This window comes from Setaria italica, chromosome V, assembly GCF_000263155.2.
Source record: "Setaria italica strain Yugu1 chromosome V, Setaria_italica_v2.0, whole genome shotgun sequence".
NCBI lineage: Eukaryota > Viridiplantae > Streptophyta > Magnoliopsida > Poales > Poaceae > Setaria > Setaria italica.
In genome coordinates, this window is record NC_028454.1 from 10,069,445 (window position 1) to 10,082,165 (window position 12,721).

The following is a 12,721-nucleotide window of genomic DNA, read 5'->3' on the forward strand; positions in this document are numbered from 1 at the left end:
CGTACATTCATAATCAGATTTCAATACTTACATTATGTGGTTTTACTACTGCAATGCATGAAAAAACTTACACTACTTTCACCTGGTTATAGCATGGAAGCTCCGTTTCAATGCTACATTAGGTTGCAAAATATATATACAATTTACCACTTCTTCATATTCATGTCGTCTCTGCATTTTTTTGTTCACTGCATATATCATGTGGTAAGTTAACCATATATTTTAATATTTATTGGATATAGACTGGAAGTTCCAGCAAAGGGTGTTTGTCCTGCTGCAGTTTTGACAGATACATTAGGTTATGCAAATATCCATGTTACATTGTTTCATGGATAATAATATTTTCCTTTCTAAAAAAACAGGACATGAAGAAAATTCAGGGCAGATTAAAATCTTTCGGGATCCGCACCACACAAGGCGAATGGACCTTTGATGTTAGCGCGGTCACCGGGGCAGCCGATGCACAGCCAGTTGCAGGAGCTGATGCACAACCACAACCAACAGCACCCCCTCAAAAACCTGGTGGCCAAGATGCAAATCTTGCAAATAATATTATCAAACCACTGACCAGAAATGGGCAACAGTTGCACGGTGAAACAAGCAGCGAAAGGGATCTCCCTCGGAGTGATGTTAATGACGATGATGATGCCTTCATGGAACCCCCACCGAGGCAACCAGTAGCGAAGAAACAGTGTATCAATGCAACTTCCAAGGTACAATAGTAAACCAACCTTCTCTTTTTTTACTTTCAAGGTACAATTTACTTCATTTTCAATTTTTTGGTAAATTACCTGAGTCAGCCTGCCCAATGCTCAACCGTGGCATTTTACTATATATTTGACATGTGGTTCATTTACATACATAAACATTATGAGAACCGATTCTTCCACCACTCACACTTACTACAGCCTTTTCATATCTTCATTTGGCAGCTTGCCAAGAACCCCGTCAAGTATGCTCACGCACCTACAGTTCGATGTGCACCATCAACATTTAACTCCTTTGTCGACCACCTAACACTTTGGCAACGTAGGCGAATCAAAGATATGGGTTTTGGTGGACTCCTTTGTGTTGCAGCAGAGAGGTTAGAGAGCAGAGAGCTATTGAAGTTCTTGTTCGACAGGCTAGACCCCAAAACCATGGTACTGAATGTTGCAAAAGATAAGGGTATCCATGTCACCCCGTTCATGGTAAAGCAGGTGCTTGACTTACCAGAAGGTGGTGAAGATATTGTGTTGAGTACACACATTCAAGCATCCAAGGCGTTATCTGCTCTCAAGACTTTGTTGGGTTTACAAGAATCCCACGACCTGAACGCTAGCCATCTACAGAAGACCCTGAAGGATGATCTGGAGCTAGGGTCTGGCATGATTACTGATGACATGGCAATAAGATTTTTCTTTATCATTGCATGCAACAAACTTCTGTTCCCAAGCACCGACAACAACATTAGGTGCAAGGATGTTTACCTCACTAGAGATCTGTCTTGCTTACCAGCTCTGAACTGGTGTAAGGCTGTTGTGGATGACCTCCGAGAAGCTGCACTCAATTGGCAGTCCGACAAAGCAAAGAAATCATTCTCAGGATGCGCAATATTATTGATTGTAAGTACACCATCTTGCCATCCATATGCATGCCATGACTGGAGTAAATTAATTACTGATTTATATTGCTGTAAATTAATTACTGATTTATATTGTTGTGGATACTGTATTTGGACAACCTACAATGCCAACATCAGGTTCAGCACATGGACACTCCTCGTGCAAAGTACTTTACTCAAAATGTGATAAAAAAGATAATCAGTGCCGATAGGACCAAAGATCAACAAGGGAAGGCTACATTTGGGCTGTTACCGGTTCGGTCTATTCACACATGTCCTATTTTTATTATGTCAAATATTCTCCGGTATTTCCCCCTAATACACTTCGTGTGTGCAGCTTAGGAACATCATCGATACTTGCTACCATACAACTGAGAACCCATCTTCAACTACCCCACCCAGCATTGAACCATTGCCCACAACACGTATCCATAGTATGCAAGCAGAACTGCGTGGTATAGTTCATCAGATTAGTGCCGAGCCTAGGAAGACGCAGGCAATGCAAGCCTTGGCAAGTTTTGATGCCAAAGCCAAGGAAGCATCCAGATATGTAACCATTGCACAAAAGATGCTATCAGATGCACATCAGTCAGCCACTCACATTCTACAGGCAATTTTGAATGACGAGATTCATGGCAATAATAGTGAAGATCATGACAATCAAGCCCACGCTTCTGATGCAGGTACTGAAAAACATATTGGTTTACTATTTACCAGGTTTTAATACTAAAAATATTACTGCCCACTGCCATCATATTGATTTACTATTTCATCATTTTCCATATACTATCTTACTATATGCAGCGCAAGCCAATGACGTCGATATGAATGGACACATTACACATAATGTTGGATCTGAAAATGTATTTGGTGCAGCACATGACAACATAATGGAAGGCGACCTTTCACCCGTGTGTACTCAGGTTTCTAATGCATTGTTCAGTAACAACACTACTATTTTAGCACCAGCAGTGCCATCTTCTGAACACATATTTGATTCTTCATGTATAGGTTCACATAGATGTGATGATTGATCACATCGTGCCTCATGTTCCGGCTAAAGGAGACCCTGTCGCACCTTCACCAAATGGCAGTATGGATTCTTTTCAAATAGTTCCATCATCCTTTTCTCCGGCTACTTATTTTAGTTCAGTTGTACACACTCACACCTGTATTTTTTATGCATCAACCTTACAGTAAACTATCTGTTCTTCAACCACACTTCTGTGTGAACCTATATATGAATATGTAACATATTATATATTCTGCTTGCGGGCAGCAACAGGATTAAAATTAATGTCTTCAGAATATAACATTTTCTTAGTGACATCACAACAGTACTGATTGCCTTACATTACAAGAGCAAGTTGCACATGATCAGCAGCTACCTGCTACGTTTAGTAATGGTTGACTATAATATCACAAAGTTATTAGTCCCTGCTTACCACGACATGGTCTGGGATTTGTGACAGATAAATTATGTGTATGTAATACCATATTTATTATGTTGTGCAAATATACATGTTAGTCTCTTTTTCCAAAAAATAACAGGAGATGAGGAAAATATTCAAGCTGCAACCAACAAAGATGATGCACTTGGCCCTATTCTTCTACAGCCTTGCACACAAGATGAGTTCATCCATCGTCCAGCCATTGCTCCAAGGCCACAAAGACTTACAAAACGACCAGCCAGGTACGTGTCCCCTTTCAAAGGCGATCCACAAAGAGCTAAAGCTCCACAGTTAACAGCACATGCTGTTAGGAAAAAGTTCAGAACTGACATGAAGTGCAAAAGGTATTGTTTACAACCTACTCCTGAAGATCCAATGCTGCATGCACACAATTACGAGTCATTTCTTTGCATACCAGCGATATTTTCATCCGCACCGGCTTGAGAGAATTTAGTGGATTAGATATAGAGGAGTCTTTCCTTGATGGCGAGATGCTTTCCACTCAGTTCATGTCATACCTTGTGGCCTGCATGAGCTACGATGAATGCCACATGCCTGATGGTGGTGGGTATAGGGTCTTTTTATCTCAAGAGCTTGGGGTGAGCGCGTACCTAATCCATTCACTACACAATTCAGGTAAAAAAATTTACACCCTCTAATGCCATTATATTATACATCCAGGAATATGTCAATATTGAGGAAGATGAAGAGTTCTCTCAGTGGGAATCACATCAGGCACTAGCTGTCTTACAGCGAGATATTGGAGATCTTGACGCAACCAAAGTGAAACTAGTAAGTACTATCTACTCCCGACAACCACATCAATGTACTACAAAAAAAGGCTGCCAACTGATTTTGAACTTACAGTTTCCGCACTTCATTTTAACTCTGTCATGTCTAGTTCCTTTTGCCGGTTATGGAGGAGGAGCACTATACCATCTACTGCATCAACTTCATACATGACCGCATTGATGTAATTGATTCTAGTCCAGACGACCACACAGATTACCACCAAGTCCTTGGTGACCGAATTATTCGACGCCTTAATCTCCTGTTTCAGTTGGTAACAGATTTTGAAATGAAGCAATTTACCAGATTCAAACGTCCTATCATTGTTCCATGTATGCATACGGACGATAATGATTGTGGATTCTATGCCATCAAATCCATGGAGCTATGGAACGGTGACTCTTTCCACGTTCCAATCCTAACAGTACGAATAACCACTCTTACCAAAACTCAAGGTTTCTAATTATTAATCCATCTACAATAGTCCTGATTGCTGTTTACCTATGCATTGCAGGAAGACATTCGGCAATATAGGTCCCAGCTCCTATTCTACGGCATCTACCATCCAATCAACGAGATCAAGAAGCTCCCTGGTGGTCTAGAAGCACACAGGCGTCGCATGTGATCCTAGTGGACTAGGAACATGTTTACTGTCCCTTCATTCTCGACAACTTCCAGACATAGACATTCCGTGTGGTCGCTTGAATTTCATGGATCCCAAATAAGTTTAATTATGTTCTTCACAAATTTGAGTTGTTACTGTAAATGGAATACAAGTTCTGTGCTTCACATGCCCAGTAAATAACAGTTTGCCAAATATCCATACTGTAAATGGAATACTGTGCTTCTTGGGTCCAATTTTCCAGTCTGAATATGTGTTTGGGTGGTGAGGCCGTTGCTGAACCGGCCGGTCCATGTTGGCGAGCTCTCTGCATGCATTTTCCAGTCCGAATATGTTCAGCTGCACCTGTGACCTGAGCAGAGACATTCTGATTTCTGCTGAATGTTCCCATGCACACTTTATGATAAAGGAATTTCATCTCTGATAACAAGTTTAAAAAACACAGTTGCCAAATATCCATACAATTTATTAGATGATAATGTCGTACACTAATTTACTACAACTGACTCCATTTCTACTCCTAGAATCTCAATTACACAGTACATAATTACAGCTCCATTTTATTATACAGCCTGTTCCTTACAGTCCTGTCCTTTTCCCGTTGCTTGTTCCTCCTGAGGCCCTGCAACCCAAGGCAAGATGAAGATGGATTTATCTTAAGATTCAGAACAAGGGAAGTAGACAGGAACTGAACCGGACAGCTGGCGGACCCAGGCCCAGGGTATGTCACCGATACTCCAATATAGATTCGGTGTAATCGAATATACAATCGGAAAAGAAAACTACAAAATTTGCCAAACAATTCGGTATACAAGTATAAAATAATTAAAAGTACAGTAATATATTTAGAAGGTCTCATAATACCTCAAATTCACAAATAATTCTGAAAAGGCAATGCAATGTCTTAGTTCTTCATGCCTCAAGTTTCTGATAGCAGTAGCAAAAAAATGACATATTAAGCCCTGATTTCAGCTGTACGCCCGACAACACTAACTAGCACACGTAAACACTAAACCATCATTTCTTTGACATTGAATAGTGACAACACTAACTAGCACACGTAAACACTAAACCATCATTTCTTTGACATTGAATAGTGTAAGTCGATCACTTGCAGCTGGATACAGTAAAACAAGTGTAAACAATTATACAGTCCGAACCTGCTGTTGTTGTTGGCAACTAAACTGTTGGCAACATTGGCAGCAAAAAAAATTTAGCAGATGCAAAACATGCTGCGCGCACTTGCAGCTGGGCGACAACAACATCACAGGTTAGTTGCCAACAGTTTAGTTACCAACAACATCACTGATAGCAAGTGGGTTCACAATACTCAAGACACGAAGGAACCAGAAAGAATAAATTCATGATGCACAAAAATCTCCTACAGCCATTCAGTAATTATCCAAACACAACCATTAATTTGTTCCAAACACACCCAATTAGTAAACACAACTCATGCAACACCATTAAACTCATCCTCCAGTTGCCTTTTTGTGGGTGGTCTCCCCCTCTTTCGTCCCATCTTGCCCCGCAAACTCCCACCTGCACCTCGTTTCTTATTGATGTTATCCGGGTTCAAATCACACCCCGTACTATAATGACCCAAAGATCCACAATATCCACATGTCCGCTGCCCCTGTGCCTTACTGGAACTTGCATGTTCATTAACAACCTGTCTCCCTCCACGCTTCCTCCCCTTTGTTCTTGCCTCCCTTGGTGCACACTCCGAAATTTGGACTGCAGTATCAACTGCTGAATCTTGTTCAGCCAAACTAGCCGCAGGTTCACCTATAGTATGCGGGATCACATCACTCTGTTCTTCTGTATGATCCCCCACATGTGATGCTCCTGTACCTTTTGCAATACTTTCACCCCACTCAACCAATGCAGACAGCTGCTCACAGCCTTTCTCGAACCCAAGACTTGTTTTGCGGCATGCTCTCACAGCAGCCATCGCAATTTCTACTAGTTTCTTTGTTTTGTATTGATCGCTCTCACAACCCGGTACCGAAGTCACAATGTCATGCCTGTCCCACGGTACCATCGTTCTTGCACCCCTCGTGTATCTCTTCATTATGTACTCTACAGGTATATTGTCGATCTGAAGGTACGTGAAGGCTTTAATAAGATGGGCGCAGAACAAGCCTGTAACAATGAAATTAAACATAATCAGTGCTACTTTTTCACCAGGCCACAATATACATTGAAATGCTGAGATGAATTTTTTTCAAATTGCACCATTTTTACCTGTATGCTCCCATGTCTTGCACTCGCATGTATATCTACCGGATCGTACATCAGCCTCCACTCTAAATGAATGTTGAAACCAAGCATATTGCCATGACTGATCCGTGTGCGTCACCAGGTAAACATCAACCTCGTTAGGATGAGGATCAATACGGAAAGCAGTACTATAAATATAAGTTTCCCTGTATTTCTTGTACACGGCTCGTGTGTACACTCTGCTAAGATGGCCATCAAAGGGCTGCAACGTCAGCCGCCAGTTACCAGCCTATTTCATGGGCAACCACTTAAATCATTAATCCCTGGTAAACGATAGTGAATGATATTCTCAAACAATACACTGTCATTATTACCTGAGACCAATGGGTTTCCCCACCCGCTGTGTGATTTGTGTGTTGAATGAAGTCTAGCATCCTGCGTGCAAATTTACTCATGCATGTCATATGTCCTGTGAAGCCACTCCCCTTGATCATCTTATTTACACTTTCACTTCTCTGTGTAGAGGTCATCCTGCCACAACACAAGGGCTTGAAATAAGCAGCAACCCACAATTTCCTACTATCCCAAAGTCCCTGAATAGTGTCATCCTCCCGTATGCCATACTCATCCACCAACTCATTCCATGCAAACTCAAACTCTGTAGGTGTAAGTGGGTGATTGATTACGGTGACGAGCTTTATCTTCAGACCATCATGAATCTTGTATAGTTTTTTCAGCTCTGCTTTATACTTCTTAAGCATGTGCCAACGGCACAACCTGTGCTGTGTTTGTTTGAACACCTTCTTGATCGCTGCCGCCATTGAACTATCCTGGTCTGCAACACAGTAAATGCGACAAAGTTACCAATTATTTCAAGTTACGTATCACTCACGACATTCGTGTATAAACATTCCTCACCTGTAAGTATACACCGTGGGTCCCGACCTCCGGACATACAGTTTTTGAATGCCCCAAACAACCACTCATAAGTGTTAGCTTGCTCATCCTGCAACAATGCTTGCCCAAACACGACATTCTGCAGTTGATGGTTTGACCCAACAAACATGGCTAAAGGCATGCTATACATGTTTGTTTTGTATGTGGTGTCGAATGTAACCACATCTCCAAAATCTATATATTCTGCACGCTGGCTTGCATGACTCCAGAACACATTCTTGATAACATTTTCACTGTCTACCTGCAACTCATAGTAGAAATACTCATTATGGGCCTTCATCTCCCTGAAGAACTCAAGCAACTTTGGTATATCATTTTCCCTCTCATCCCTGGCAGTTGCAGCTTTCCTGCAACCATGAACACATACATCAATTTAATTATAAAGATTTCCATGTATTCAACAACAACATCAACAATAGTACATGTGAAGACATTACCTATTTCTCAAATCCATTTCCGTGAACGTGAAGTTCTGCCGACCACCATATAATTCTGCCAGCACATTTACTGTAGTGTTGTGAGAAGCATCACACCTATGCATCTGATCAACAATACCCATGACTATAGGGTCCTTGTCCTTTTGTATCCTCAAGAACTGTGTTACGGTCGGCGAGGGATGCAGTGGATGATTGTGCTCCAACCTTATCCTCTCAAAGAACCAATAGTCCTTCTTCTGGTTCCATTTAATCTTCACAAAAGCTTTGCAGCCACACCTCATTGACATTTTCTCACGTACCCTCTCCTCACCAGGCTTGTAGTAATCCCAGTGTCCTTGTTTGTTGCACGACAACTCCAGTACCGTCTTCCTACTTGTCTTGGTTATGCGTACATCAAACCCTGCCTTGCCCGCATAGAATTTGTAAAATTCCTTGGCTTCATCTCTACTGTCAAAACGCAGCTCCTCGGTTGGCACAATTGTCTCTGGCAACAAGGGATCCTGGGGAAAAAAACACATATCAGAAAGGCAGTACCACAACTTCTAAAATACACATATCTCTACTACAGAATGTTTGGAGCACAATCTTTATTATTTCAAACTACACTAGGATGAGATAGGGGACAACAGCTGCATCAGTAGGGCTACATGGCATATTACTGAACCAATCATATCTAAGATTTCTGAAATTCTGATAACATAATCAGGAATGAACTATGTAATGAAATTCATGCTGTACGCTTTGGTTCCTGAATTTCTGAAAGCTAGGTATATATATACCAGGAATCAACTAGGTAATGAATAATCATAATGCAATTCATGCTGGACGTTTCTGATTTCTGAATTTCTGAATAATGGCACCAAGTACTGTTTCCTGGATTTTACTATCAAGGTTCATTGAAATGTGTCCTGAATTTTCAGACCTTTTGGGTGGGTCACCTAAAACATGAATTTGGAAATTTAGCTATGCGACACCATTTAGCTTTTAGATGGATCAGCAACAAGAAGAAAAGACTAAAAGCCAGCACACTCACATGCAAGTAGGTCCTCTCCGGATCGGGCGTTGCCATCGTCTCTGGCGACACATGTTGGAGAGGAGTCACCCGTGCGCCATTTACCTCCGGCTCCGGCGATTGCGGCATCAGCAGTACAGGGGACACCTCCGGTGTGGGTGTTGAAGTTGCGCCATCCATGGAATCGGATTGTGCAGGAGCGAGACCCAACCTGCTGATGCAACTGCAACCTGCAGGGAGACCTCCGGATTCTTGCAGGCACAGGAGATGGACTCACCATTAACGACAGCAATTAATTGCCGATTGATTTCCCTGCTGCCGTAATTAGTGCCACAGCCACAAATTCATCCGAGCACCTCGCGCTGATTGAGTGAAGCCAATCAATGTCGTAACAGCTCTGTTCCGTCCAACAGCAGCGGCTCGGGGAAGTCGGCTCCAACCCACCGGCGGCCTCCCGCACGAACGCGGCAGGAGTGCCGGCGGCGTGATCTCCCGGCGATTGCCTGCGCGGGCCTGCGTGGGAAACGGGTTGTGGTGGGGCTGCATGGCACATTGGGTGGCGGAGGATGGCCAAGGACGCCGGATCTGAGCAGGAGGTGGCGGCGGCCATGGTGCTGTGGCGGCGGATCTGAGCAGGAGGATTAATTTGTGCTGTGCCGTTTTACTGGTTCGTTCAATCCTGGGCTAAATCAGCAAACCAGACGTTGCTGGCCGTTCATGGCTCTGAGCATGGCTTTCTGGCGTTAATTTACTGGCTCGCACGAACGGCTCGTTCAATAGCTCGCGCGAACAGCTCGGTTACTGGCTTGCGTGATATTAGATTGATGGTCTCGCGCGAACGACCGGACGTGAGCGGGATGGCCAATCACCACATGCCACGTGCACTGGCTACAGAATATCCTATTCTATAGCTGGCTACGGAGTATATTGACCGTATATATATATATATATATATAATCATCATTGATTAATAATGACATCTGATTCACTGTTCATCTCCTTCCTCTCTCGAATCTTCCTCTGTTTACATTCACAACACGTTATCAGCACCTTAGTTCTCCACTGAGCAATAGGAAAGAGTTCGCCGGAAGTCGCAGAGGGTAAGATGCCGTCGAGGAACTCACCATCTGTTGAATCCGTTTTCCTTTTTCCTCGCTGAGTGCGTCGCCTCATGCACCAGGAGCTTAATGCGCTCCTCCGAGCCCCAATGCGCCGCCCTCGCCGCAACAGGAACCATGATGCCGGCTTCACCGGCCGTGGCCCTATGATCCCTCCCGCAGGAGGACGGCGGGGCGGACGCCACGACGTCGACGACGCCGCTCGCCGCGAGGCCGACCTCGCTCTCCGTCAAGGACCACCATCGCCGCCGGAGGATTGCCTGGTGCCGGGAAGGATCCTGGTGACCTCACGTCGCTACTGCGCGCAGCATGGACGGTCGACGCGGCTGAGGTCTGAACATCACCACCGTACTCCGTCGCCGACACCCCGCCGTACCCTGACGCCAACATACTCGCCAATGTACTCACCGCTCATGACGTCGACGCCAGCTCCTCGCCACACCATCGCCGCGCGACGCGGAGCTCTGCCGCTGTACATCAACACAACGCCTTTAGGCGCGCCTGTGGTCTTCGACGAGCCGGAGCTTGCTCCTCCACCCCCTCCTCCGACCAACTCGAGCTGTCCCGGACGCGCCACTGCGACCGTAGCGGCCAACCGCCGCCTCGGGCTTCGCTGGAACATGATCCCGACCGGGCACGTGCCTGCGCCGGTCGGGACCAACGCTAGCGGCGGCAGCCGCTGTCCCCCACCTCCAGGTGAGGGGGAGGCTTGAGCGAAGAAGCAAGAGGCCAGGGGGAGTGAGGGGGAGGCAGATCCGGGCTGCGCGGGCGTGGATCTGGCGACAGAGGCGGAGGATCGATGGCTATGGTGCCGGTAGAAGAAGCGGGCGGCAGAAGCTATTGCGGCGGCAGAAGCTATTACGGCGGCGGAGCACGCGAGGAGTCGCGAGAGGCTTCGGAGCGTGCGCCAGGCATCGCGAGACTCTGCATATGTGCGAGCCAGGCCTTAAGGCTCTACGTGTGGCCGCACTAGCAAGCTGGGCTGCATCAACAGCAGGCCACACCAGCAACTAGCTGGGCCGCACAAGTTGGGCCAAGCCAAGCCTCAGGCCACAACCTGGGCTGTCTGTTTTTTCTTCATTGATTCAGACATTACGTCAGGCAGAAAAAAATCATGAGATTTTCGTATGGAACTCTACCCAGCGCCCTCTAGGCACTACTCCTCTGCCTGAAGTACATGCGAACGTGAAGAAAAATGGACCGAAGGAAAATACACATACTGGAAATTCCTCAAGCAAAGGCAAGTCTAAAAGAGCACGCAAACCACGTGGGAACTTCAAAAAGGAAAAAGGCATATCCAAGCCTAAAAATGATAATAGCAACAAGATCACCTGCTACAGGTGTGGTTGCTACAATCATGTAGCTAAGAAATGCAGAACCCCCAAGCATCTGGTTGATTTATACATGAAGTCCATAGGTCAAGGACAAAACTCACAGAAGTATGAAGCACACTTCACCTCTCAATTGCTGGAGACTGGATCTATGGACCCCATCCCTCATGGAGCGGGACCGAGTGACACCAAGATTCCGCCAACTGAAGAGGACAACTTCCTGGATGTGGACAACATGCTTATGGAATATGCTTTCAACGACATGTTCGGAGACATTATCTAGGCTTCGTACCTTAGCTAATTTAGTTGCATGTATTGTGATTGTATTAAAAACATGATATTGCTAGTTTATTTTCAGATGTAATGTTGCACAATTTAATTACTTAGTATGTATTTTTTTTTCTATATCTTGCATGATATTTATGAATTTAAATTCTGCATTATATAGATTCATATGGGAGTCGATCCGATGGATGAAGAGTTGTGGCTTGTGGACAATTGTACCACAAATACTATACTTAGGGAAGTCAAATATTTCCAAACTCTTACAAAGAGGGAGGGACAAATTTTGACCATCGCAGGACGCAATGCTATGATAGTTGGTTCCGGCAGAGCCACCATCATACTTCCAACGGGTACACAAATTGATATCGAGAAAGCATTATTATATCCTGATTCAACATGTACCCAACTAAGTTATAGAGATATCCGTAAAAATGGGATTCATGTCGAAACACATGAAGAAAACAAAGATGAGTTTCTCATCTTGACTAAAGATAACAGATATGGCAAACAGACACTCGAAAAAGTGTTCTCTCTCGTCCGGATTGTACTACACATACGTCAAACCCGTACCACATGTTGCATACAAAGTGATTTTTCAGAATGTGAACGCATTCAAAACTTGGCATGATCACCTTGGCCATCCTAGTGTCGGGATGATGAGAAAAATCATTAGCAATTCACATGGTCACGGTATGAGCAATAACAAATTCCCACAATCATCAGATTTTATGTGCACCTCATGTGCAACTGGGAAATTAATTTTGAGACCCTCACATCTCAAAATACAGGCTGAACCACTCAAGTTCCTTGAACGCATTCAAGGAGACATATGTGGACCTATTCAACCTTTATCTGGACCTTTCAGGTATTTCATGGTTCTAATAGATGCATCC

At 44.3% G+C, this 12,721-nt stretch overlaps 2 protein-coding genes across 2 annotated transcripts; both read left to right on the top strand.

The window, feature by feature from the left end:
- Positions 1–365: 365 nt before the first annotated feature.
- Positions 366–2,529, top strand: LOC111257201. Its single transcript, XM_022826319.1, has 3 exons — positions 366–713; positions 933–1,604; positions 2,408–2,529. The coding sequence occupies exons 1-3, from the start codon at positions 366–368 to the stop codon at positions 2,429–2,431; spliced, it is 1,044 nt and encodes a 347-aa protein (XP_022682054.1). The 3' UTR covers positions 2,432–2,529.
- Positions 2,530–2,643: 114 nt separating this feature from the next.
- On the top strand, positions 2,644–4,497 carry LOC111257182. The gene is made up of 6 exons (XM_022826261.1): positions 2,644–2,696; positions 3,155–3,398; positions 3,473–3,653; positions 3,736–3,846; positions 3,956–4,267; positions 4,358–4,497. Exons 2-6 carry the CDS (start codon positions 3,385–3,387, stop codon positions 4,466–4,468), a joined length of 729 nt encoding a protein of 242 aa, XP_022681996.1. The 5' UTR covers positions 2,644–2,696; positions 3,155–3,384; the 3' UTR covers positions 4,469–4,497.
- The last annotated feature ends 8,224 nt before the right edge of the window (positions 4,498–12,721 follow it).

What these genes read in the sequence shown, in the direction of transcription:
- LOC111257201 (XM_022826319.1), top strand. Translation starts at nt 366, where the DNA reads ATGAAGAAAATTCAGGGCAGATTAAAATCTTTCGGGATCCGCACCACA. An exon ending in GTATCAATGCAACTTCCAAG is followed by an intron (nt 714 to 932) that starts GTACAATAGTAA and finishes TTCATTTGGCAG; the next exon opens with CTTGCCAAGAACCCCGTCAA. An exon ending in GATGCGCAATATTATTGATT is followed by an intron (nt 1,605 to 2,407) that starts GTAAGTACACCA and finishes TACTATATGCAG; the next exon opens with CGCAAGCCAATGACGTCGAT.
- LOC111257182 (XM_022826261.1), top strand. An exon ending in TTTTATCTCAAGAGCTTGGG is followed by an intron (nt 3,654 to 3,735) that starts GTGAGCGCGTAC and finishes TTATACATCCAG; the next exon opens with GAATATGTCAATATTGAGGA. An exon ending in ACGCAACCAAAGTGAAACTA is followed by an intron (nt 3,847 to 3,955) that starts GTAAGTACTATC and finishes TGTCATGTCTAG; the next exon opens with TTCCTTTTGCCGGTTATGGA.